Source organism: Malaclemys terrapin, chromosome 2, assembly GCF_027887155.1.
Source record: "Malaclemys terrapin pileata isolate rMalTer1 chromosome 2, rMalTer1.hap1, whole genome shotgun sequence".
Lineage (NCBI taxonomy): Eukaryota > Metazoa > Chordata > Testudines > Emydidae > Malaclemys > Malaclemys terrapin.
This window is the reverse complement of record NC_071506.1, coordinates 234,997,184-235,023,955: the sequence shown is the minus strand read 5'-3', so window position 1 is coordinate 235,023,955 and position 26,772 is coordinate 234,997,184. Positions and strand designations below refer to the sequence as shown.

Here is a 26,772-nt window from a genome sequence, read left to right as displayed (position 1 = left end):
CATATTCTTTGTTGAAGATAAAGATTCTAAAGAATAGTTAATAGATAAATGAATCCAATATACAGAAAGAACTAAAAGTATTAATATTTACTAACAGGCACCAACACAATGAAAATGGATGTATCAAGCTACTGAATGGACAAATCAACCATACTATTTTGGTATACTAGCTGCTAGGAAACAAATCGCTCTGCTAGAGTATGGTACTTTACAATTCTCCCACTCTGTCTCTATGCAAAGATTCCTGAGTCCAAAGGGAGGTGACCATTGTCCACTCCCTTCTCTCATTCTGGGTCTCCAATCTATCAACTGAGGTGCTTCTGTCCATAAAACAGATTGATGTATGGGAAGCCACTTGTCCATGGGTTGAGGACTATAAATCAACCTCATGTTCTGTTTCTTTATGACTCTACCCCTCATCCTCTTCTTATTCTCTTTCCCCTTGGATCCCTTTAATTATCTTCCCCTAGGGCACCCAAAACTCTCTGAGAGGCTGGGTTGGGCTTCTACCTCCTAAGGCTGCTTCCTACAAAATGGATGCTGACCACACAATTTGATTTCATTTAATTTAAGAGCCCAAAGCCACACACGGTGTTTTCATGATTTCAGCCTTTACGGAATTCTCCCTCTCCCACCCCTCACTACTCTGCCTCCCACAAATTTGGACCATCGCTTTCATACATTACTAGTCAGGAAAAAGCGCTAGCTAGCATCCCTCAACTTCCCTTTCTTCCTCTCCCACTTATGTACCCTCTCCCTCTCAAATTTCCTTAGCATACTTGTTTCTTGGCTGTTCTTTTTCCTCCATATGCATTTGTCATGATCCTGTGTTTCCTATCACCCAATCTTGATTACCTGCTGCCACTACCAAGTTTCTCTCTTGAAAATTTTATCTCATGGCACCCCTTCCTCTGCTCCCTTGTTACAAGGACCCTGTCAGTAGGAGGATGGTCCCCTAATAAGCATGGCACATGCTCTTCGAAGTCTGCAGCAGAAATCCCCATTTACACAGCTCCACTCCATAGTGAATTACTGAACTTGTAATTTATTGACAATTTAAACCTCTGGGAGAACTTGGAGACTGATCATCTGTCCACTGTCCTTTTCAAGCTCCAGAAAGTCTTATTTCATAGTCCAGTTCAGACTTCCTTTTCAAAAACCATGGAGAAGGATGTTCTCCAAAATGGTGCCACCCCCAGCAGCCCAGATCTCTGTCACCCTGATGGACCTGTCTCTGGCGTATGGAGAGACCTTTCTTGGCAAATTCATTCAGCTTGAACCACATCAGCGCCAGGTGGCAAGTCCTCGCTCTCCCTCTTCAAACAAATATTCTGGGGTGGTTCCAAACAACCCAATGGGGCCTGTGACATCCCAGATGAGTGCCCTGGGCGCTTGGCTGTTCTCAGGTCTGCCTGTCTCCTACCCCCATCCTTACAAATTCCATCCTGAATCTGGGAAACCCACTCGATGAAAGTTCAGTCAAAACAGACTTTTTCCATGAAAACATCCAATTACTACCCCACAGCATTTTCCAACGAAAAATGTTTTGTTGAAAAATTTCCAGCCAGCTCCAGTGATTTGTTCTTTACTTCTATTGCAATTCAAAGCTAAATAAAACTATAAACCCATTTTGTAACAGCTTTAGGAAAAATATACTAATGTTAAGTTAATAAAGCCACTTACTTTGCACAACACAGAAAACAAAAACTAATACTGTATCTCATTAAAGAAAGAAGAAAATTCTTATTGGACTAATAGTCCTCATCAATCTTTTTTAATGTGTAAACATGTCTCTTGCTATATATCTATATAATGTGTATATATATATTAGAAACTGTTGCCATTTAATGTCCTCCAAATTGCTTTACACAATGTAACCAATCTGCAAAAAAAAAAAAAGCAGCTTTATTATTGGTATACTTTATCATCTCTCACAACATATCTCCCTCTCACAGAGAAAACTTACAATATTTGTATGGATTTGAAGGTTTATGGTGGTTTTAGCAGCTTTCCCCATTACAGAGCACACGGGGCAAGCAAGAAAATCCCCACTTGTAAGGTTGAACAAGGATAGCACACATCAGCAATTCTTGCATTTTGGGGAGCATAGTGACTGCTCAGTTCTGTTTCCCCTACCCCAGGGGAACAGGACACAAAAAAGCCTTGGAGAGGAGGCAGGGCCACTGCAATGTTCATGAAAAAAAACAAAACAAAACCCCTCCAAGAAAACAGAGACTGTGCTCCATGTGGATCTACATGTTCAAACACCTCAGAAACCTCAAGCAAAGCAAAATGCATCTGTCCGCTTGGTAAGGGCTGTTTAACACAAAGCACATTACACTAGTGCCCCAATTAATTGCTCTGGCTGCCTGTTGACTTTTGGGTGGAGTTCTAGGATTGGTATTAATTTTTTAATCCCTAAATGGTTTTACTCCTCGCTAATTGAGAGGCTGCTTTTTCCTGTTTACAGCATCTCAACAGCTGAGGCTGACGCGTCAGATAGCGCTCCCGCAGGATAAAAGAATGGAAGCTGTGGACAGGGTGTTCTCCATGAGGCCCCTCAGCTTTGGAATCTGCTTTCCTCATTGGTCTGTCTGAGCCCAACCTTCCAAAGTGATACAAATCCCTGTGCCATTTGGGATTGGGTTGGGAAGGGTACAGAGCTTCGGGACCAGAGTTCCTAACAGTGGAGTTTGCAGGTGAGATGGAAAGTATGTGCTGGCTATTGTCCATTATTTGATGTGATTTTATTAACAGAAATTATGTGGTAATATGCATTTTATATATTGTTAGGGTACCCAGAGAATTTAGATGGATGCTTTTAATGTTGGCTCACAAATTAAAGCAAGTAAACACAGAAGTTTTAATGTACCCAAAAAAATTCTCATTCTTGTCACTTTCTTGGGCCACTGGTCTAGCCTATTCCTTGCTCTGCTTTAGTGGCATCTTTTACACTCTTGCACCACTGTGCATAGCAGCAGCTGCAGATGAGAAAAGCCACTCTGGCTGGTTTCTACTCTATGCTGTGCCAGCCCACTGATTCTCACCATGACTCAAACCTAAGCAACACGCATATCAATCCTACCTTTTTGTCAGGCTTCCACCACATATGAATCCCAATGCTTTTCTACCCCCTTATTGCTAGGTTAGGGGCACTATTGCTCTTCTTCAGTTTCCATAGACTCAGACAGTCATGGAGTAGGAAGGACACAGAATGAATTGGAGGTAGAGCCAGAGAAAGATTTTTTTTTCCCTTGGATGTGGAGGCAGAGAATGGATTAGAGAAGCAGACAATGGGGGACGAGAGAGAGAGAAAAATAAATTGAAGAAAATTGTGGCCTACTCATGGGCATTCTGTAAACAGAAAAACAGACTAAATTTGTGGAGTAAAAAGCTAGGAATTGTTCCCCAAGCTCCAATTCATACTAATATGACTATCTGATTTCATACCAGTATTAATGTGACCTTACACTGTGTGCTGCTTGCTGGCCGGCCTTTGAGAATATTTAGAAGCCATATATCACATCACTGCGATCTATCTATCTCAGGAGTCATGGTTTCCACTAATTACAGGATTCTTTTATTAAGAGAGACAGACTGATTTTTCCAACAATTTTTTGTTGTGAGTGGATACGATGGTAAAAGGATGAACTACCTACACTGAGGCACCTAGGTGCTTCAAAGTTAAACCCTTAAATGTATGAAATGCTAATAGACAGTGCAGTGTCAATGACAACACTGCAGCAACCAGCCCAAAGTACAAAACGACTAATGTTTTTTGATGGATTCCCTTACAGCATGTCTTTTCTCAGCATAGCCATCCCATGATACTTGCTAAAAACAGTCTGGACAACATCTCAGCCACTAATATAATGGTGAATTGTCATTTTATAGTGCCCTAACAGCATAACCAAAATAGTATCCTGCAAGTGAAGTGGATTACTGTATCACCACAAAGCAGGCTACTTGATTATGTTAATTAGAGGCTCACAGCAACCTCAACCACTCCTATTTTTCTAGTGCTAAGAATTCTTTCCCAAATTTAACACACAGAATTGGAAGTTTAGAATGGAAAACAACTTGGGGAATGGCAACAGTTATCCAGAACAGTACAAAAATTTATCCCTAACTAAAGAAGTAGTTTCCAATATCAATGGTGATTGATTTAAATTATGGTTATTAATTAAAGCTTATAAGCAGTTTCTCAAAAATGACTTCTCTCCCAAAAATATTTTGTTGCAAACCTGCAGCAAAAACTTCTTCCACATTAAGCACAGTACTTATTCTTGTTAAATATTCAATTTTTTTTACAAGTTGTCATATTAACCAACTTAACTGTTTAAAATTGGCTTTAAGATTATGATTACAATTGCTTGAAGTAGGCTTCACTTCTGCTGCAATCAAATATCCATTCTGATTACTTTTTTTTTTAAATGGAGGATAAAGATGTTAACCTATATGGAATGATGAACAGGACAAATTGATGTAAAATGAACAACTCTAGTCAAACCATAGCCCTTGCCACTGGTACCAAAAACCTAGTTGACCATGCAAAATAAGTGGTTATTTTTGAAGTGAAAAAATGTTAAATGTTAAATTCCAATTAATCGGATTCAGAAATGGCATAATATCAGTTTGTACGTATTGGGCCCAATTCAGTCCTGGTGCAAATGGACACAACTACATTTAAGTCAATGAAGTCACGACAGGACTGAACTTGTCTCATTATGCTAGCTCAAATCGTTTTCTTTAGGCACACAACAGGGTTGTCACTATCACACTATTCTCCCCTCTCCCCCACCCCCGTTATAACTGAAATCGCCACGGTCAAAGCGGAAGACTGCAAAGCTACTTTTAGGTGGACCGGGTTCAAGCTAAACAGCATCAAAATAGGGCTGACAGAATTAATAGAGCTCTAAGAATAAACTATGAGGACAGCTACTATTACTAAGTATAAAATGTTCAGGGGTTGTTCTTTTGTCTCACCTTATGCCATACTATATGTTTTTGTTCCATGCTCAGTCCACAATATGGAGAGCAAAGTTCCGCACAAACGTAAAGGCATTCAAGCATATCACACCTACAGTGCTGTTTATTTAAACAACACTTAATCCCTTATGAATGTAAGACTAAAGTAATGTGAAAGAGTTAGCCATAAAGAAACCAAAAGTGTTATATACTACTTGTAGAACACCTGACACATTTCAGATTAATTGGGCATTTCTTATACCTATTGTATTACTTTATTATTCACTAATAAAGACTATCCTCTTGTTATATATAAATGAGAACTAGAGTTCTGATCCTGCCACAGGATTTGCAACTGTGGACCCACATACCCACACAGATTCAAGCAGCCAAAAAAAAAAAAAAAAAAAAAAAAAAAAAGCCATGATTGCGATCTGCGGCGGCAATTCAGCGGGAAGTCCTTCGCTCCCAGGTGGAGTGAGGGACCGTCCACCGAATTGCCGCCGAATACCTGGACGTGCCGCCCCTCTCTGGAGCAGCTGCCCCAAGCACCTACTTGAGAAGCTGGTGCCTGGAGCCGGCCCTGCGCAGAGTCACAATGACTTCAGTGGAATTCTGTGATAGTGCAAAAATCCTCAGCAGCAAAGCCCACTGAAACTCCGGGCCTAGGTTTACACACACATTATACTATATTTTACAGCACTATAGCAGAGCATGTCCTTTTGAATTTTTGTGCTTCTTCATATTTTCTGTCACAGTTCACGATGTGAAATTCCAGTTGCTTAGTATTCCTTTTTTTAAAATTCAGAATAGCAAAATTATTACAAAATATGAATTTGGATGACTGCATTCTCCTTGTAGCTGTATTTTATTACATTTAATTATCTGTTTCTGACAAAATAATCTCCTAATATAAGATTGACATTCACTTTTAGATCTATTTTATTGCTATGTTTTGTGTTAAAATAATTTTTACCACCGAAACTCTTGAAGAAATACAGGTACTACACCTCTACCTCGATATAACACTGTCCTCGGGAGCCAAAAAATCTTACCGTGTTATAGCTGAAACCGCGTTATATTGAACTTGCTTTGATCCACCAGAGTGCGCAGCCCCGCACACCCCCCCCCCCCAGGAGCACTGCTTTACCGCGTTATATCCAAATTCGTGTTATATCGAGTCACGTTATATCGCGGTAGCGGTGTATCAAGGTAAAACATGAAGCTTTCTTACACTTTCAAGGCAAATTGCTTAATGTTTTGCTATAAAACCTCAATGAACTGTGTCATGAAAAAACATTTTCCAGAGATGTATATGATCAGCTGATTAGTTTAATATAGAATAAAATAAAGCCATTTTCATTTCTTATTTCAGTTTGTATATTTTGAAAATGTTCCCAAATTACATCTAACTCTTCCCTAGTGTAACTAACAAGGTCGCTTACATTGAGATATTGTTTTCAAATAAAACGGAGATACCGTAATTGTATCTTTTTGTTTGGTGTTTCAGTTGTAGGGTCAAGAGAATATCTCAATGAAATTGAAAAGCAACAAACTGCAGTTTTGGTGCAACTGAAACTATTCACAAATTTTGGTGAAATTCAAATTGTTTTAGTTGAATACAAATTAGGACTTTTTTTTAAGAAGTCAAAACTGTTTGCTTTCACATGTCATTTTGAATCAAATTTGTTTTGACATTTTGCTTTGAAACTAAATTATTCCATTTAAAACGTGATCTCAAAAAGTTTTGTAATACGCGCTTATAAAATCACTTATAGATTTACTGGAACATAGCAAGTATCAACTCCAGCACACACAGGCAGGACTGAACTTCCTGCTAAACCCTCCAGTTCAGATACAACAACATAACATACAAGACAAATTAACACTAAGAAGAAGAAACATCACCATCTGTCAGTGGAGGTGCTGTCTGCACTGATCATTACAGTATCATTCAACCTGAACAATTTTTGTTTCTGATTTTTTTGGTTCAGTGCTGAACATAAATAAATAAATTTCCACACTAAGAATGGCCGTATTGGGTCAGACCAATGGCCCATCTAGCCCAGTATCCTGTCTTTCAACAGTGGCCGGTGTCAGATGCTTCAGACAGAATGAACGGAACAGAGCAATTAGTGAGTGATCTAGCCCCTGTTGTCCAGTCCCAGCTTCTGGCACTCAGAGGCTTAGCGATACCATCTCTAACCATCTTGGCTAATAGCCATTGATGGATGTAGCCTACATGAATTTATCTAATTCTTTTAAAACCAGTATCTATTGACCTTCACAGCACCCCCGGTAACAAGTTATGTAGGTTGACTGCACTGTGTAAAGAATTACTTCCTTATGTTTACTTTAAACAGCTGCCTACTAATTTCTTTGGGTGACCCCCAGTTCTTGTGTGATGTGAAGGGGTAAATAACACTTCCCTATTCACTTCCTCCACAGCATTCTTGATATTATAGACCAGGGGTGGCCAAACTTGCTGACCCTCCAAGCCGGGGCTTCTGCTCTGCGGTAGAGTCATAGTGGTCTTGGGGATCATGGCTTCAGCGGCAATGGGGTAGAAGCCCCGAGACCCATCATGCTGCTGCAGGGCCAAAGCCCAGAGCTCCCCCCAAAAGTCTGGTAGGCAGAGAATGGGGGACTGTGAGAGCCGCACTTTAACTTTAAAAGAGCCACATGTGGCTCACAAGCCACGGTTTGACCACCCGGTTAGTTATCTCTTTTCTAAGATGAACAGTCCCATTCTTTTTAATCTCTCCTCATGTGGAAGCTGTTCCATACCCCTAGTCCTTTTTGTGCCCCTTCTCTCTACCTTTTCCATTTATAAGATGGATTTTTTGAAATAGGGCAACAGAACTGCATGCACTATTCAAGATGTGGGTGTACCACTGAGTTACATAGTAGCATTATATTTTCTGTCCTATCATCTAACCCTCTCCTAATGGTTCCTAATGTTGTTAGTTTTTTTGCCTGCTGGTGCACATTGAGCAGATGTTTTCAGAGAACTATCTACAATGATTTCAAGATCTTTTTCTTGAGTGGTAACAGCTAATTTATATGCCATCATTTTGTGTATATGGTATGTTTTCCAATGTGCATTACTTTGAATTTATCAATACTGAATTTCATCTACCATTTTTTTGCCCAGTCACCCAGTTTTGTGAGACCCCTTTGTAACTTCGCAGTCAACTTTGGACGTAGCCATCTTGAATAATTTTGTATCATCTCCAAATTATGCCACCTCAATATTTACCCCTTTTATAAATATATTGAAGAGCACTGGTCCTGGTACAGATCCTTGGGGACAATGCTATTTACCTCTTTCCATTGTAAAAACTGACCATTAATTCCTATCCTTTGTTTCCTATCTTTTAACCAGTTACTGATCCATGAGAGGACTTTCCCTTTTATCCCATGACTGCTTACTTTGCTTAAGAGCCTTTGGTGTGGGATCTTGTCAAAGACTTTCTGAAAGTCCAAGTGCACGATATCCACTGGATCACCCTTGTCCACATGCCTGTTGACACCCTCAAAGAAGTGTAATAGATTGGTGAGGTGTGACTTCCCATAATAAAAGCTCCGTTGACTCTTCCCCGACATACTGTGTTCATCTATATGTCTAATAATTCTATTCTTTACTACAATTTCAACTATTTTGCCTGGTACTGAAGTTAGGCTTACCAACCTGTAATTACCTAGATCACCTCTGGAGCTTTTTTTTAAAAAAAATTGGTGTTACATTAGCTATCCTCCAATCCTCTGGTTCAGACACTGATTTAAGTGATAGGTTATGTATCATAGTTAGTAGTTTTACAATTTCATATTTGATTTCCTTTAGAACTTTTAGGTGAATATCATCTCGTCCTGGTGACTTATGTTTAATTTATCAATTTATTCCAAAATCTCCTCAACTGACACCTCAATCTTGAACAGATCCTCTGTTAGTCACCTAAATAAATGCTCAGGTGTAGGAATCTCCCTCACATCCCCTGCAGTGAAGACTGATGCAAAGAATTCAGTTAGCTTTTCTGCAATGTCCTTGTCTTCCCTGAGTGCTCCTTTTGCACCTTGGTCATCCAATAGCCCCACTGACCATTTGGCACGCTTCCTGCTTTTTTTATTTTTGTGTCTTTTGCTAGTTGCCCTTCAAGCTCTTTTTTTGCCTGTCTAATTATACATTTACACTTGACTTCCCAGAGTTTATGCTCCTTTCTATTTTTCTCGGTAGGATTTGACTTCCAATTTTTAAAGGATGCCTTTTTGCCTCTAACCTCCTCTTCTACTCTGCTGTTTAGCCATGGTGGGTTTTTTTGGTCCTCTTCAAATTTTAAAAAAAGTGAGTATACATTTAATTTGGGCCTCTATTATTGTGTTTTTAAACAGTTTAACAGATTCCAAGGCTAGAAGGGTCCACTGTGATCATCTAGTCTGATCTCCTGGCCACAGAACACAGGCCAGAGAACTTCTCTCCGGATAATTCTTTTCAAATTAGAGCAGATCTTTAAAAAAAAAATCCAATCTTGATTTTAAAATTGCTGGCGCTGGAGATCCACTATGACCCTTGGTAAATTGTTCCAATGGTTAATTCCTCTCACTGTAAAAAATAAGTTTTACTCCCCAGAGATCCAGTGAGATAGTAACCTTCAACCACTGGTACCAGGAGCAAGAGCAATCTCCATTGGTCATCAAACCACTATGTTACTGAAAATTATCATGCTTTTGAAACATCTGTCTCTGTTGCTAAAACAGAGGTTGGCAGTAGTGACACCAATGCACATTTCATTTTTAAGGGCACTTTTGTCTTTCACGTAACTATTTTGAAATCTCCCTCCTCCCAATGAAAGTGACCCAAAATTGTGAAAATATTCTTACCTCATTTAGGTCCCTATGTAAAAAACAAAAATGTTTTTGTCCTATCTAATGTAACTGTCATGGTTCCTGTTTTCCATATAAATGACATGCCTTTTTCAAATCAGTTTGTGCTTTTGGTCTCCACTATATCTTGTGGCCATAAGTTCACAGGTTGATTATGACCTGCATTTCCCTATAATGACATCTTTCAGTTTCACAGAATTAGTCTTTGTTTTTGCAATATGAGACAGAGTAAATAAAAGCATCAAATTTACCTGCTGCTCCTGTTACCACTGTCATTTTTTCCTGAAAATTTGAGAAGCTGTATCTAGACCAAATGGTAGGGCACAGAGCAGAAAGTTAGGGGTTCCTGGGACAAAGTGCATGATCATTGAGATGATTCAACATCAGGGATTCACAGATTAACATTTTGTAGGTTCATTTATACCCAATAATCTCCAGTGCCAGTGAACACAGGTATCGACTGACCTCAATGATGCCAATTAAAAAAAATAATAATAATTCATGCTGAAAAATCTTTTCATCTTAAGTCTAGGATTGGTCTATCTTTATGAGCAGACACCAAAAAAACACGAAGGATACATGTGCACTGCAAGTTTCCATGCAGCTTGCAAGCATTTCACTAGTGATTGTTCCTTTTAATTTCCATCTAACAAGCTTCCTCATTTTTGTGCAGTTCCCCTTTTTGAAGTTAAATGCTACTGTTGTGGGTTTCTTTGGTATTTTCCCTCCTACAAGGATGTTAAATTTAATTACATTATGGCTGCTATTACTGAGTGGGTGAGCACTATCTACCTCTTGGACCAGATCCCTCGGGGGGGAGGGATAGCTCAGTGGTTTGAGCATTGGCTTGCAAAACCCAGGGTTGTGAGTTCAATCCTTGAGGGGGCCACTTAGGGATCTGGGGCAAAATCAGTACTTGGTCCTGCTAGTGAAGGCAGGGGGCTGGACTCGATGACCTTTCAAGGTCCCATCCAGTTCTAGGAGATGGGATATCTCCATTAATTAATCCTATGCGCCCTTTAGGATGAAATTAGGAATTGACTTTCCACTTGTGGATTCCAGGACTAGATGATTCAAGAAGCAGTCATGAATGGTGTCTAGAAGTTTAATCTCAGCATTCCATTCTGAGGTGACAAATAATCAGTCAATATGGGATAGCTGAAATCCCCCATTATTATTGGGTTGTCTGTGTTTGTAGTCTCTCTAATCTCCCTGAGCATTTCACAATCACCATCACCATTCTGGTCAAGAGGTCCACAGTATATTCCTACTGCTATACTCGCATTATTCAAGCCTGGAATTTCTTTACTATATTATAGTATCTCTATGGAAAATCTTAAATGAATCAAACTGCATTTGACTCTATGCTTTCTTTTACATTATACGTATTCTAGTCACATTGTGGTAAAGGGCCCTATTCTTTGCTACCACTGATGTTGACAGATCTTGATGTTGACAGGGTCGGTCCTGGGGCCGGTTTTGTTCAACATCTTTATTAATGATCTGGATGATGGGATGGATTGTACCCCCAGCAAGTTCACAGATGACGCTAAGCTCGGGGGAGAGGTAGATATGCTGGAGGGTAGGGATAGGGTCCAGAGTGACCTAGACAAATGAGAGGATTGGGCCAAAAGAAATCTGATGAGGTTCAATAAGGACAAGTGAAGAGTCCTGCACTTAGGATGGAAGAATCCCATGCACCTCTACAGGCTGGGGACCGACTGGCTAAGCAGCAGTTCTGTGGAAAAGGCCCTGGGGATTACAGTGGATGAGAAGCTGGATATAAGTCAGCAGTGTGCCCTTGTTGCCAAGAAGGCTAATGGCATATTGGGCTGCATTAGTAGAAGCATTTCCAGCAGATTGAGGGAAGTGATTATTCCCCTCTATTTGGCACTGGTGAGGCCTCATCTGGAGCATTGCATCCAGTTTTGAGCACCCCCACTACAGAAAGGATGTGGACAAATTAGAGACAGTCCAGCGGAGGGCAACAAAAATGATCAGGGGGCTGGGGCACATGACTTATGAGGAGAGGCTAAAGGGATTGGGCTTGTTTAGTCTGCAAAACAGAAGAGTGAGGGGAAGATTTGATAGTAGCCTTCAACTACCTGAGGGGGGGGGGGGGGGCTCCAAAGATGATAGAGCTCGGCTATTCTCAGCAGTGGAAGATGACAGAAAAAGGAGCAATGGTCTCAAGTGGCAGTGGGGGAGGTCTAAGTTGGATATTAGGAAACACTATTTCACTAGGAGGATGGTGAAGCACTGGAAGGGGTTACCTAGGGAGCTGGTGGAATCTCCATCCTTAGAGGTTTTTAAGGCCCAGCTTGACAAAGCCCTGGCTGGGATGATTTAGTTGGTGTTGGTCCTACTTTGAGCAGGGGGTTGGGCTAGATGACCTCCTGAGGTCTCTTCCAACCCTAATCTTCTATGATTCTATGACAGTTGTCCCCAACTTTTTTTGTCTGGCGGGCGCCAGACGACGAGCCACAGAGGACTGTGGTGGTGGATGAGCATCCGCCAAAATGCCGCTGACAAGCGGCAACGTCAATAGGCGTTGCCGCCAAAATGCCGCCGAAAATTGGCATTTCCGTGGCAACACCTCTGGATGACGCTGCTTCTTGGCGGCATTTCGGCGGATGCTCATCCACCAGCCAGTACGCGGGTGCACTTAGACGCCCCGGCTGGCGCCATGGCACCCGCAGGCACCGCGATGGGGACCCCTGTTCTATGATCTTGATGTAGTCAGGCAGCCGACAAAGAAGGTTCCTGCAACTGCCCAGATCAGACTGCCCTATTCGGACAGCACAGATTTAGCTGCTGCTCTATTCCAGTAGGTACAGTCCTAAGGCTCCTGGCAATTGCTCATTATGTCCTCAATGAGTAATTGTAAGCAGGAGCGTTTTACAAACAAACTCACAAGGAGAAAGAGCATAGTTAAAGAATGTCAGTAGCCGAAGTGAACTGAAAATGAGACATATGGAGGCAGTGGGTAATACAACCTTGGAAAATGCTGTTCTTGAGAACAGAAAATCCTAGTCCTCAGCAATTCTACAACTTGCTCTTGGTATAGAAAACACTGTCTTCAAATGAGGGGGGGGGGGGAGAAGTTTAAATCACATGAAGAAAAAGCCAAACGTTTCCTTGATGATATCTGTTTTGGTATTTTGCAAAGTGCTTCCTTTAAAATACCTTTACTCTATTCTTTCATTACTCTATTCTTTTCTCTTATTACAATGACTAACTCATACCACAGCTGTAATCTATACAGATGTCTCACTGTATATATATTTATCACAGCTCAGGTGACTGTAGACAAATATGATACCAACAGATTTCATTTTGCCTCTTTCTTCTTCATTGTCTTTCTTTTTTAAATGTAGAAAGGCTACAACAAGGGCTAGAACCCCACTCTCTGCTGCAAGATGCTGCCAAGGTCAACACTCCATTGTCAGTATTGTTACACTTCAAGAGAATGTTATGTCAGATCTCATACTTGAAAAAGACATCCTGGAATTAGATAACCAAGGGTCAGCAGAACTACAATGGTTGTATGAGTTTTTAAAAAATGAATTCACAAATCCTTAACAGTAAACTATAATCTCTTTTCCCCAAAAGAGGACACACTTCATTTAGCTAGAATTGGGTGAGAACAATGCCCTGCTGGTGTGTGTTAAAAGAGAGATTAATTTTAAAATCTTTTTTCCCCAAAAAGGGGAAGGGAGTGTTGAAAATAAATAAAGATGCCATATACTTTAACAATAAGTTCCTGCCAAATACGTACCCACCTCCTACATCACACGAGTGTTGGTTAGCAAAACAGACATACAAGCAGAACCGTCCCATCCATAGGATGGACCAGGGCAACCACCCCGGGCCCCACACTTTGTGGGCCCCTGCACTTTGGGAAGTGGGGTCCAAGGCAGCCTGAAGGGTTAGCGGGGGGCCTGGCACCAGCAGCAATGAACAACCCAGCCCCAGCCTGCCCCGCTGGCAGGGCCGGCTCCAGAGCCAACAAAAAAAAAAAAAGACGTGATTGCAATCTGCGGCAGGAGGTCCTTCATTCCAAGTGGGAGTGAGGGACCGTCCGCCGAATTGCCGCTGAATAGCTGGATGTGCCGCCCCTCTCCAGAGAGGCCGCCCCAAGCACCTGCTTGGCAAGCTGGTGCCTGGAGCCGGCCCTGCTGCTGGCTCCCAGTGTCACTCGGGGGAGGGGATGGAAGCCAGAAAGAAGCAGGACGGAGGCTAGGGGGAAGGGATGCAGTGGCCTTTGCCAGGGGGTTGTCCCGGGCCCCGCATCCCCCTAGGGATGGCCCTACATACAAGACCAATAAATATTTTTCCTCATTTTCCCTACTGCATTTTTGAAACTATGGGGACTAATCTATTTGAAATAATTGAAAATTATTGGTAGTATATGTAGTGCAGCCAATCTATAGCCCTGAAGCTAATCCAAGCATCAGAGCATGTTAGGTATGTATGACAGTTGAGGGCTGACTTGCATCATTTCCTCCATCTCTTAACAACCTTTTCTGACACTTTTACTAAGTTTTCTTTCCCTTATTTTGACATATAAAAATAACACTTCTTTGCAGCTATTAGATGGTCAATTTGCAACAATAACTGAGCCTAGGATGGTTGAGCAGCTCAGGCAGCCCCTGGGCCAGCCACACCAGCCGCTGCTGGGGCAGATTCAGGCCACCATGCCCCCCCCACCACCACCAGGAGTTTGGCTGTGGGAGGGGGCTCAGGGCTGCAGCAGAGGGTTGGGGCGCAGGAGGGGATGAGGGCTCTGGGTGGCGCTTACCTCAAGAGGCTCCCCGGAAGTGGCGACATGTTCCTCATCTCCTAGGCGGAGGCACGGCCAGGCGACTCTGCACACCACCTCCGTCCACAAGCACTGCCCCCACACCTCCCATTGGCCATGGTTCCTGGCCAATAGGAGCTGTGGAGCCAGTGCTCAGGAGACGAGGTTCATGTCGCCGCTTCCAGGGAGCTGCATAGAGCCTGCCAGCCCTGCCAACCCACCCCACCTGCAGCAGCAGGGGTCCTGGGCCATGAGCTGCTGCCCGCCCCTGAGCACCTAACTTTTAGTTAGGGGTATATAGTACAAGTCATGGACAGGTCACGGGCTGTGAATTTTTGTTTACTGCCTGTTACCTGTCCGTAACTTTTACTAAAAATACCTGTGACTAAAACGTAGCCTTACTTATAGTACATTTGAAACCTAATAATTTAGAGAGCAGTATTTTTAGCTTCAGAATGCTGATAGAAAAATCCTGCCTTAATTTCTTAGCTGCTGTATGCCTGTTAGAAAGTCTGTGTGGCAAGTCACTGATCTTTTAAATGAAATGTTAGAAGTAAATCCAACTAAAATTACTGCATAGAAGGCCAGAACCTCAGGTACAGTAACTCCTCACTTAACGTTGTAGTTATGTTCCTGAAAAATGCAACTTTAAGCGAAACGATGTTAAGCGAATCCAATTTCCCCATAAGAATTAATGTAAATGAGGGGGTTATATTCCAGGGAATTTTTTTCACCAGACAATATATATATACAAACACACAGTATAAGTTTTAAACAAACAATTTAATACTGGTACACAGTGATGATTGTGAAGCTTGGTTGAGGTGGAGGAGTCAGAGTCAGAGGATGGGATATTTCCCTTACTGCTAAATGATGAACTAGCAATTGGCTGAGTCCTCAAGGGTTAACTCTCTCACTCTGCAAGGCAGCAGGAATGAAGGGAGATATGCGCATTTCCCTGAAGTACACTGCCTTGTTAATTAGATCAGCTTGCTGAGACCGCAGCCCTGGTGTGTTCCCCCTGCTCTATGGAAGATCGGGTAAGCGGGGTACAGGAGCAGGGGGGAGGGGGACACGCTGATATTAGCCTCCCTCTTCCTTCCCTCCCCCCGGCACAGCAAGCAGGAGTCTTGGGGAGCAGCTCCAAGGCAGAGGGCAGGAGCAGCACATGGCAGTGGGGGGGAGGGACACAGCTGAACTGCAGGCAGCTGCTGCACAGGGAACTTAGGGGAGCAGGGAGCTAATAGGGGGGCTGCCGGTCCACCCTGGTTCCAAGCCCCCACCAGCTAGCTGCAAGGGGTGCTCTTCCTGCAAGCAGTAGACAAAGCAGGCAGCTGCCAAAGGATGTTAGAAGGGAGCATTACACAACTTTAACTGAGCATGTTCCCTAATTGATCAGCAACGTAACAAGGAAACAACGTTAACCGGGATGACTTTAAGTGAGGAGTTACTGTAATGTAAATTGGCATCGCTTGATTATATTCAGTGGAGCTGAACCAACAGAGATTCTGATACATAGTCTTTTAACAGAGATTTAAAAAAAAAAAAAAAAAAAAACCACACACACACAGACAGTGCCTTGGCTTAGTTATGACTTATTTTCTTCCAGAAATCCCAGTCCAATTCAGTGACTCTCTTACATCAAGTGTGTATTCACTGCTTCAAACTGTCAGAGGAAGCTATTTTACAATGTGATCAAACCTCACTGATCTTCGTGCTTCTCTTCAGTAATTATACCAGCAACTCGTAGACAGGCATCTGACCTGGTACTGACGGCTCATCACAGTACATAGTGTCAGCTGACCAACGAAAACTAATGAAGCGCAAGGTAGAGAAGACTGAAGGAAAATTCTCATGTTGGCAGGAAATGCCTGTACTCACTCAATTGTATACAAGTATGGTGTGCATGAATGTATTGTTACAAAATGACAGTTTCAGACAAAAGGGACTGAATTGGTGATTACTATGTAGCAATCTTTACTTGGGAATCAGCAGTTTTCACATTTGGTTCACTACACAGCATACAAAGAAAATGAAGTCTTTGACTAAAATGTGTTATTCTGACCATATAAAGTTAACAGAGAAATATTAATTTAGAAGCATTGCAAATTGCCTTAAAGACTATCAGATAAATGCTGTCCTCTGTGAAACCCACATTAGGCTTACTGAGGGCAGAATTTAGCCCAGTACTGAAGGATTACTTTCAACCCTGCAAAATATAACCTTCTCTGCAGTGGAATGAAGTGGCTATTTATATGTACCAGCAATACTGTAAAGAGAATCCAGTTATATACCCCAAACGCCACCTAATTTATTAAATTGGAATTTGGCCAAGGCACAAGGATTAATATCCCAGATCTTTTAAAAATTGTTCTAGGATTCTGAAACACAAAACATCAGGGTCTCAATTTTGCGACTTCTCCAGAACCTCCAGTTTGTTAGTATTTTGTTAGGGCATCAGTTCACCAAAGACACACAGTAATGGGTGCAACACCACATCCTGAAGCTCTCTATGTTTTCCCAACAGCAAACTTCCCATTCTGTCACTGACAAGGTCAGTTATGACTCCAATTAACTTCTATGATCTGAAAGAGTTCTATGAACTGACGTGCTATAGCTTCTGAGGAACAGAAGACTGGATGCTATATTGACATGGTAACCACCTCCAGGATGAAAACTACAGCAATACTTAAAGCACTTTAGAGGAGAGCACTCAGAACATATTGTTCCGCACAGTAATGCTGGTTTCTGAACAGAGTAAAGGAGAATATACTGCAAATGCAAAAAAACCCCAAAAAACAAACAAAAGTAAAAAAACATTCACACCCCAACCCACCCAGCCTGTCCAAGGAAGATAACAATTACTAGAGTTTAACATTCCACAAGCATTTTTGGAAGCAGCTTTTATTGACTAATGGCTTTATGACAATGGCTAGTTATGTATCTGTGAAAAAGAATGGGGTTAACATTGTTGCAGCTGGAATAGGAGTATAAAATGCATGTTAACACTTAAGAGGACTTCTCAAGAATATCTTCACAGACATGGCTGGCTTAACGGCGATGAATTTTGACCTCTGAACAAAACCATTATGGCAAATCCAATGGATGAATCCACTGGTACCTATAAAGTCCAATATGTGGCAGCAGCTATTAGCAGATGTTTCAGAAGAAAATTAATATCCTCCATAATGCACCTACCCAATTGTCCAATGGATGCAAAAAATTTTCCTCATCCTCTAGACAACCTATTTACACTCTGAAGCACAGAATGACATTATCCTTAGTCTGCATAGCTACAACTATGAAAACAACAGGTCATAGAAATATTCTGAGAAAATGGAGAAGTTAATCATTTTTCACTATACCCTTCTTAATTTTGAGTACCTCTTCTATTTTCCTTTATAATCCTCCTTTATCTCATATAATGTTCCACCAGGGCACTAAACATCTTTGTTACCTTTTCTCTGGATCTTTCAATTTCAGCTATATCTTTCGGTGAACAGTCATCTTCACAGCTACTTCAAAGGGCTAAGTTCTCCATGGATCCTATTCCCCAATCATTCAAAGCTCATCACCCTGCCCGAGACAGGTTGACTATATTTTTCCAATATACATTACTCCCTGTGATTTTCATTTTTCACTATGTTATCCAATGTGTTTATGTCTATCTGGATTTCCCAATAATCTTGCATAACTGTTACTAAATGAAACAACTTCATGTCTTAGGTAGCTGAACATCCCTGAATTTTGTGCTAATTTGGATTTCATTCCACATTTATCATCCGGTCCCCATCTCAGAATAGGACAAACCAAAACCCCAGATCTGAATATCCCACAACTTTGGACAAGGTTAGAGCTGAATCCGAACATGAAAATTCAAGTCCATTTTTATTCATCAGCAGACTTTGCTATCCCCTTTTTTTCTCCAAATCTTTAATAACTGCATTCAATACACAGGTTCTATTACACAACCCTTTTAAAATAGTATTTATATATAAAATGGCAAACCCAAAACCAAACATCCACCAACCCATCTACCCCGTATCTGGTGAAAGCCTGAAACAGAAAATGAAAATTTTCACCGTGCCCTGAAAGTAAAACTCAGACAATGTTTCACAAGCAGAAAGTTAAAATTGACAACTGAGAGAACTGACAGCTGCCCACAGACAATTAAATCAAAGAACTCTTTATTTAAGCACCCAACAGGCCTCATTTGTTGTGATGGTGCACAGAGAAAGAGCCATTCTCTCAAATAAACAGGTCCCACTTGGGGTTTATAGGCCATGAATACCTTGAACTACAATTGAAAAAGAATAGAAAGCCAAAGCAGTTACTGAAAAACCAGTGCAATATGTTGTCTCAGCTAATACTAGCTAACAGGCAGACTGCCACATTCCGCAAGAACTATCTTTTGAGTGGTCTTCAAGTGCATCCCTATGTAGGGCACATTCCAATAAATCAATCTAAAAGCCAAAAAAGGTTGCATAAGAGAGAGACAAAGTCTCAACTGTCCAAATAAATAAGTGATAAAAGCATCTTTAGCTGCTGATGCCAAATGAATCTTCAGGAGTGCAAAGCTCCCCAAAGTAGCAAACTTTTTGGATGTAGAGTGGACAAACCGCTCCCAATAATGGATGTCAAAATCCCCACAAACAATACACTCCAGATCACAGAATCATAGAAGATTAGGGTTGGAAGAGACCTCAGGAGGTCTGGCTTCCTATCCGCTAGTTTCATCGTTGTCTTATCCAATTAAGATCCAGGCAGCTTGCTTTCATCCACATTCCAATCTGAGTCAGGCACTGGGAAAGCTAAGACACAGACCATCTGGATCTGATGAAAGCAAGCTCTCTGAAGTCACCACTGTCCATATTAGTTTTATTATCTCTTCAAATGGTAATACAGTCAGTTTCTATAGGAGGGGTATTGAAACAAATCTTTATAGCACCTCATACTAGAGATCCCTTAGGACAGAAGGGCAGCTGCTGTTTCCCACCATCTGGGACCTCTCTCCAAGAAGAAATAATAGAACCAATCCAGAGGAATACTACCTGCCTCACTGTGTTCAGAAAGCATCATGGCCATTGGTATCAAAACCTGCTCACAGATGTAGCAGAATCAGCATAATTATCTGATCTATGTATTTACTAGGAAAAGGTGGGCAGCCTGTCCTTGCCAAGCTCAAGTCAAAAAACCCAACTGAAAAGCATGCAGGATGTGAGGATTCTAGTATGTTCCATCTGTGCATTGCTATCATATTGTTTTCCAATAATCTCCTCCACAAAGGGAAAAAGATTAGAAATGGGGCAATAACTGGCAAGTCTGCCAATACCAGGAAATATTTTGTTGATCTGGGGTTTTAAGCTGATAATGACACAACTCCCCCCACAGGGAGTTTGGACAATCTCAACCAACAGCAAACCCAATTCCTCCTCACCTGACTATACTGGTCATGTGGAGCAAAGATCCTCTTACATGTCACAAGAAAGTTTCCCTGAGAGCCTTCAGTGCTTTATACAATAAAACTGGCCTAAATTCAGCCAGAGAAGTCATGGCTATTCACATCTCCAGAAATATAGCTACACTTATGAAAGCAACTAGACAGGTCCAAATCAGACTGAAAGGAAACAGACACAATTTGAAAGATTTGACTCTGTTTCTGCATGGAGGCCCCTAAGATTCACCAGGCCGTCAACCACCTGTTCCCCTGGGTAAGAAGAAAAATATGCAGTGCCTTTCATCTACAGATCTCAAAGCACTTTACAGAGTGTACAACTATCCCCATTTTTTTTTCCCTTTTCACACAAGGAGAAACTAAGACAAAGTCAAGAGAGCAATATCAGACAGGAAACCAACTGAGAATAAAATCCAGTTCTCCTGACTCTCAGTACTACAGTCTTATCCACTGAATCCTGCTGCATATTGCTTGGAATTAGCAAGGTCATGATTTTCCCATTTTATTTTAGTGTTATATTATCAATGTTACATTATTAAATATAAAGCTACCACCTTTTACTCTGTTCATGAATGTGTGCAAAATAAAGTTATTTGAAGGGAAGACTATAGTGGGGCAAAACATAAGCGCAAGACTTAAACTTTTCATGAGATGCTATGATCGCAATTTGTCACACACTTGCCTAGAACAAAAATTCTTGTGGTTTTAATGCTGCTTTTGAATGTGCTTTTAAAGAATTGTGTCAGAAAATATTATTTCCTCTCTGCTGAATGAGTGAAACAATAGTAAAGCACATGTACTGTATGCAAAAATAAATGGAGTTATTCCTTATCTAATTGCAATTAACTATCCTTTGTGATTACAAAATCATATCACCAATTTGTTAAATACAGTTGTTGCTATCTTCAGTCTGCTATTTTTTAAAACTGCTTTAAACACCAGCTATTAAATTAAAGGACTGGCATACTAAGGGGAGGGATAATAAAATGCTACATAATATATTCTACAGATTGCTTTCAATTAGTTGAATCAAATATGATCTGCTTTGTAGAAAACCTCTGAAATTACTAATGTGGCTTTGCAAAACAACAACAAAAACAAACAAAAGAAAGCATTTGTTTTATGCTTTTGGATAGGTGTTCTGTGCACTTAAAAAAAACCCCTAGAAGAACAAAACCTCTGACTTTAATTGGATAGCAGACAATATTCTGAATCTGTCAATGCGTCAATTAAAAAAATAATGCTTCATGAGTTTGATGGCATAACAACAGTAATAACCTATCTTTCAGTATCAAAGGATTTCCCCCCCTTCAAATCTCTCTTTTAGTATTATTGGAGATCTCGTCTTCCAGTATAAATGAATTTCCCTTTAATCTCCTCCTTGAACTGCTGGATAGATACAGCCTCTTAAAAAATTCAGGATATCAGTGTAACTGTAAATTGATCTGTCTCTGTGGCAGAAGGCCAGGGGCGCTCTTCATCCAGGAAAAAGACCCAGTCTCATCGAACTTGTTTGTCAGTCAAGTGATTAATATTCATTTTCTCTAGCCACAATATTTTCCTATTAATGAGAAAGCATTTCTGAAAGAATCATGGTACTTTATGGATGGTTTGTTCCTAGCACTATACAAAAAAGACCCATCTCCTGATCACTTCAAGACAATAAATATTTTAAGTTTTATGTTTACTAAAATAGGAAGTAGGTTATATTCAAATGCTAAAATGTGCTAATATATGACTAGTTAGTGAGAACTAGTCATTGTTAGTGTTATAGATTTATGCCGTGCATTAACAAAAAACATTCATTTTTAATGAAAAGTTGAGCATGAGCATAGTTATGACTATGCAATCTTTAAAACAGACACGTAACTCATTAGTACCAGTAGAGGAAATAATCTGTCTGGTGTGATTCTGAATTCACATAGCCTATTTGCCTTTGGCTCTTTGGTTATGAGATCTGGCATCACTTGGATTATTTCACCTAATCCATCATTAGCTTTCATGTGTCCTATATAAACCTAAATGTAACAAACCCAACTCCTCATCAATTACCACACTGAATACATTACATGTCAGTATAAAGCATACATGAATACACATGCTGTACTACATCTTTCTTTGTGAAACATCAATATTTTTAGCACCCTGTTAACGCTGCTGAATCTTCCTGTAATTTTTACCTTCCATTATGAAAGTGCAGTTCTGTACTGTTCTACTCTGTTGACATACAATACAGAGCTTTTAAAAAACCCACGAGTGCAAAGATCCACTTTTAAAAAAAAAATTGTCACTTTCCTTTTAACAGAACCCTGAAAGATGACCTAATTTGTTTTCCCAGACATCTGTCATCAATAAATGCTACAAACTGATTTTCTACCAGAAGAAAAATATTGGGAACATGGATAAGATAGTAACATTCACAACTGGAAATAAATGTGATAAAAATATATTAATGTGACATGCTTCCTTACTTACCAGTCTTCCACAAATATACAGAAGAAGTTTCAAATTCATTTTGTGCTTTAGCTTCCCAGATTCCAAACAGAAGAACCACAAGAACTCCAACACACCGGATTGAAACAGCAGAAGCCCCTGGACCACCGGATAAAACTGTGCCTCCCTCTCTCACCCCCATGCCTTCAGAAGGCTGCTTCAGTGTCAAAATCTGCAGCACAAAGGGTAACCCTTGTTTGAGTAATTTTCTCCCTTTCAGAATTTCTTCATAGAGAGGGCAGAATGGAAACCTCTTCCCAGCTATTGTGCATGTCAGCTGAAAAGGAAAAACTGTTTAACACCAAGGAACAATAGAGACCTCGGTTGCTGCTGCTATTACTGCTACTGCTGCAGCTACTACTGTGGTTGTTGCTCCACTCTCTTCCATTCAGTGGTTAGTAGCAGTTTTCCATCAGCTGAGAGAGACAGCTGTCCACAGGGGGCTCCAGCTGACTGAGCAGGTTATCTTGGTCTGGGAGGCAGCAGCCCTCATTTACACCAGCTGGAGAGAGTGAGAGAGAGAGAGATGAGGTGAAACACAAACAACCCAATGCTGTAATAGCACTGCATATAGCAACTGCAAAATGCTGCCTTCTGCACACCTCTGGAATATCACAAGGACACATACTAATAAAAAACCATCAGGCACACTTGAGAAACAAGTAACAGCTCTTAAAAATCAATGATTTTCTAAACTTAAAATCTATGCTGGATTTTTTATTTAAATTAACTGCATTGATATAGATGCAGTTCAGAATATACAACTTGAGCCATATTTTATTTTGGTAAAAATATATATATACATGATATGTTTGTCAAACAATCAAAATATTTATAAATGATTATACATGCACCAAACGGAAACCTCACAAAGAGAGATCTCAGGAAACAATGAAAACCTTTTTACTGCATATTATTCAAATGAACCTGTTTCAGGTAATAACATAAAGCAGCCTGTTGAAAGAATGTAAACGGAGTACACGTTGGTGGTTATAACAGGCCTATCCTTGTGGTATCTGAGTTTAGTGTGCCTGAGAGAGACAGATTAGAAATCACAGAAGCTGATAATTAAAAATTATTGACAATTTAATAAACCACATATCTGCACATCTAAAAACAATTAGCAATGAAGTTCTTATAAATCTATCATCTGAAAAAACTAAATTGCAGAATTAGATTTTAATTATAACTGGCCATCTGTTTTTCTTTTTGTTAATATATACATACGGGGAGAGCGGGAGAAACATCTTACACATGCACATGATAGAAATGTATATTTACGCATGCACATGTGCGCACGCACACCCCCCTCTTCCCTCTAGTCAGCATGCATATACATAGATATGCATACATGTGTACATGCACAAAATGTAAACTAAGTAATTCAAAGTACTTTGAAGACCCAGTTACCTAAGAGTTTGTAAAGAGGAAATTAAATTATACTGAAGACTTTTGATCTAAAATTTACACACTGTCAGGGATACAGGGAAGTGTGGAAAGTGACAAAGCTTTTATTTCTTTTTCAGTAGGGGTCTTTTTAAACAAAACTCATCCCCTACTGAACTGAAACAATAACAAGCCTGTTGGCCTAGTTCTCAACAAACTGAAAGGCAAAAGAGATGGTCTCAGAAGAGTGATTGTCACACACCAAAAAAACCACCAAAAAAAGCCCACTATATGAATGCATTTTAACACCACAGCAACCACAGAGTTCTAAATGATGAAGCTACTGCTGCTGAAAGAGGAAACCTTCAGAAAGCCTCTCTTGGGATGCCTGTCATTTTGCAGAACCTTCCCAGACTCAGCCTTTTCACATGCATTAGATTAAAAGCAGCCTTGATCAAATAATTCCCAAATCCTTGCCTGTTTAAATATTCTGACATCAGAGCAAATTAGCAATGTTGAAGGTTGCAAATTTGTCTTTGTTTACTTTCCACTCTGTTATGCCTGTAAAAGGGAATTAAAGGCTCAGGGAGTCCTAGAACTGTGAGGCTGTGATTAAGAGAGATAAGCAAGTGTGGATTACTGTTCCTCAGCTGTTGAAAAACAGGCAACAATCAGGAGATTATAGGTTGATAAGGGATACATAAAAAGCCATGATCCTAACAAATGTATAGCATCCTGATGCAGGACTTGCATTACAGCTAAGGTACAGTAAAAAATGCATGTATCTCATTCATTTCTCTTCCTCACACTGTGCTGTATGTTCATTTGCAAACCACACAGAACTACTTTACTTGTGCTGTTTGATGCGCCAAAATGTAATGCTGCTTTAAACCAGGGAAGTCCTTTGAATTTATAGCTCAGGGCCATTTCATAAAGAAATCTTATGATTTACGTTAGGGGACAAGTATACTCAGCATAATGAAATTTATATGTAACTTATTTCAAAATAAGATTATGAATAGATTCTCTGTTTGAGAAAATGCCTTTTATATTTAACAAGGAATCTGAGACAGTAGTTTATGTTCTATTTTAATTACATACATAGATAAATAGTCTACACAGTCCTTTTATTTTTCAAAGTAAAAATGGTAGCTCATAGCCAAAGTTTGTGCCAGGGAGAAGTCAGACTTACAGGGCTACAAGGCCAAGAGGGAGCCCTTTTCAAAGGCACTAAATTTAATGGAGCATGGAAGCTTTTACCCTGAGTTTATATGAATCTTGTAAGAATACCACTATACATATTTTGTACATGACCCTAGGGACACAGAGTAGCCATGCAGTTAGCACAGTACAACAAATGGGTCTGGAATTGTTTCTAATAGAAACACACATTTGTATCATGTGTGTGTCTGTGGGTGTAAATAACACACATAGTCATATTTCCATCTCTATAACTGTAAATTTCAGAAACGTGAATGTATAAGAAGCAGACTATTGAAAGTCATATTGGCACCAAGGTGGCATACTCATTTCATTTTTGAATATGACCAACTTTTTTCAAATTATCAAACAAAAATATAAACATAAATATGCAAACAACACACATAAAATACAATAAATATGCAAAAATAATTATATCCTCAGTTTGTCCTGTCTAGTTGTGATAGATTTGGAGCTGTTCGGTAATACATTATGAATACCATATAAAGATCTGTTTTAGGGGATGTTTATGTATGAATTTACTGGGTTAACTTAACAGAGGATAGTCGGGGGGGGGTGAACAAACATGAAGGGGAAGAGTAAAAATGGCTTCTGATAGATCACCCCTAGGTAAGCACTTTAGGGTTCTTAGGAGAAAATGCCCAAACTATTAGATTTGAAGATTCTATCTCCTTCTCCAGTCAACCTACAAAACTATTTTAACCAGGACAGGAAAAGGCCAGCAAACACAAAAGAACATGGGTAGCTTAAAAGAGAGGCCTTCTCAAGAGAGGAGGTAGTTGCTTGGGGGAAACCAGAATGAGAAACAGGGGGGAAGAATCAGTTTTGTTTTAGTCTGTTTTTTCAGTAAATACATTTAGGCAAAACAGGCACAAATTCACAAAAAGTGTAGGGATCATCAAATTTTGCATTTTGTGCTGAAAAAAGACTCAGCTGAAAAAAATTCACCCAGCTCTAGCATAAATGAGATAGGCATGCTATGCTACCATCAGGGGATGGTAACCCTTTAGATAAGACAGACATGCATGCAGACCGTTTTAAAATACCCTTTTTCCTACATCCTTTTACCTACTGCCCAAACAAACAATACTTGGGTTTTGAGAAGACAGTCCAGTCACTGTATTCCATTGGTCACGTAGCTGGCATTGACATAGCTTAGATTGATTTCCTGAGGTGTCTACACTGCGCTGCGTTGACGCGAGACGCTCTCCCGTCAACTTACCTTACTCCTCTCTACCTTACTCAGCCAGAGAGTGCTCTGCAATTGATTTAGCAAGTCCTCACTAGAACTGCTAAATCGATCCCTGCTACATCGATTGTAGCAGTGTCGATCCCCGGTAAGTGTAGACATGGCCTAAGAACGGGAGAATTGCAAAATTCCATCCCAAGATAGGTAAAGGCATGGGATATCTAAGAGGGCACACACAGAGAGACCAGAAAGGGGACATGATTAAGCTAGGCCAGTTACTGTGACACAAGCCATTCAGAAACAATCAATGAAATTATATCTTGATAGTTAAAAAAAAATTATGGAGTTACATTATACATTTGTCAATTAGTAAAACTA

General features: G+C 40.3%; 1 protein-coding gene across 1 annotated transcript in view; it reads right to left on the bottom strand.

The window, feature by feature from the left end:
* THSD7A (thrombospondin type 1 domain containing 7A) overlaps positions 1 to 26,772 on the bottom strand; it is a 539,353-nt gene that overhangs the window by 334,709 nt on the left and 177,872 nt on the right. Inside the window, exon 3 of the mRNA XM_054020318.1 lies at positions 22,581 to 23,100. Coding sequence (XP_053876293.1) covers positions 22,581 to 22,740 — 160 coding nt within the window. The 5' untranslated portion in view covers positions 22,741 to 23,100. The remainder of the gene's footprint in view (positions 1 to 22,580; positions 23,101 to 26,772) is intronic.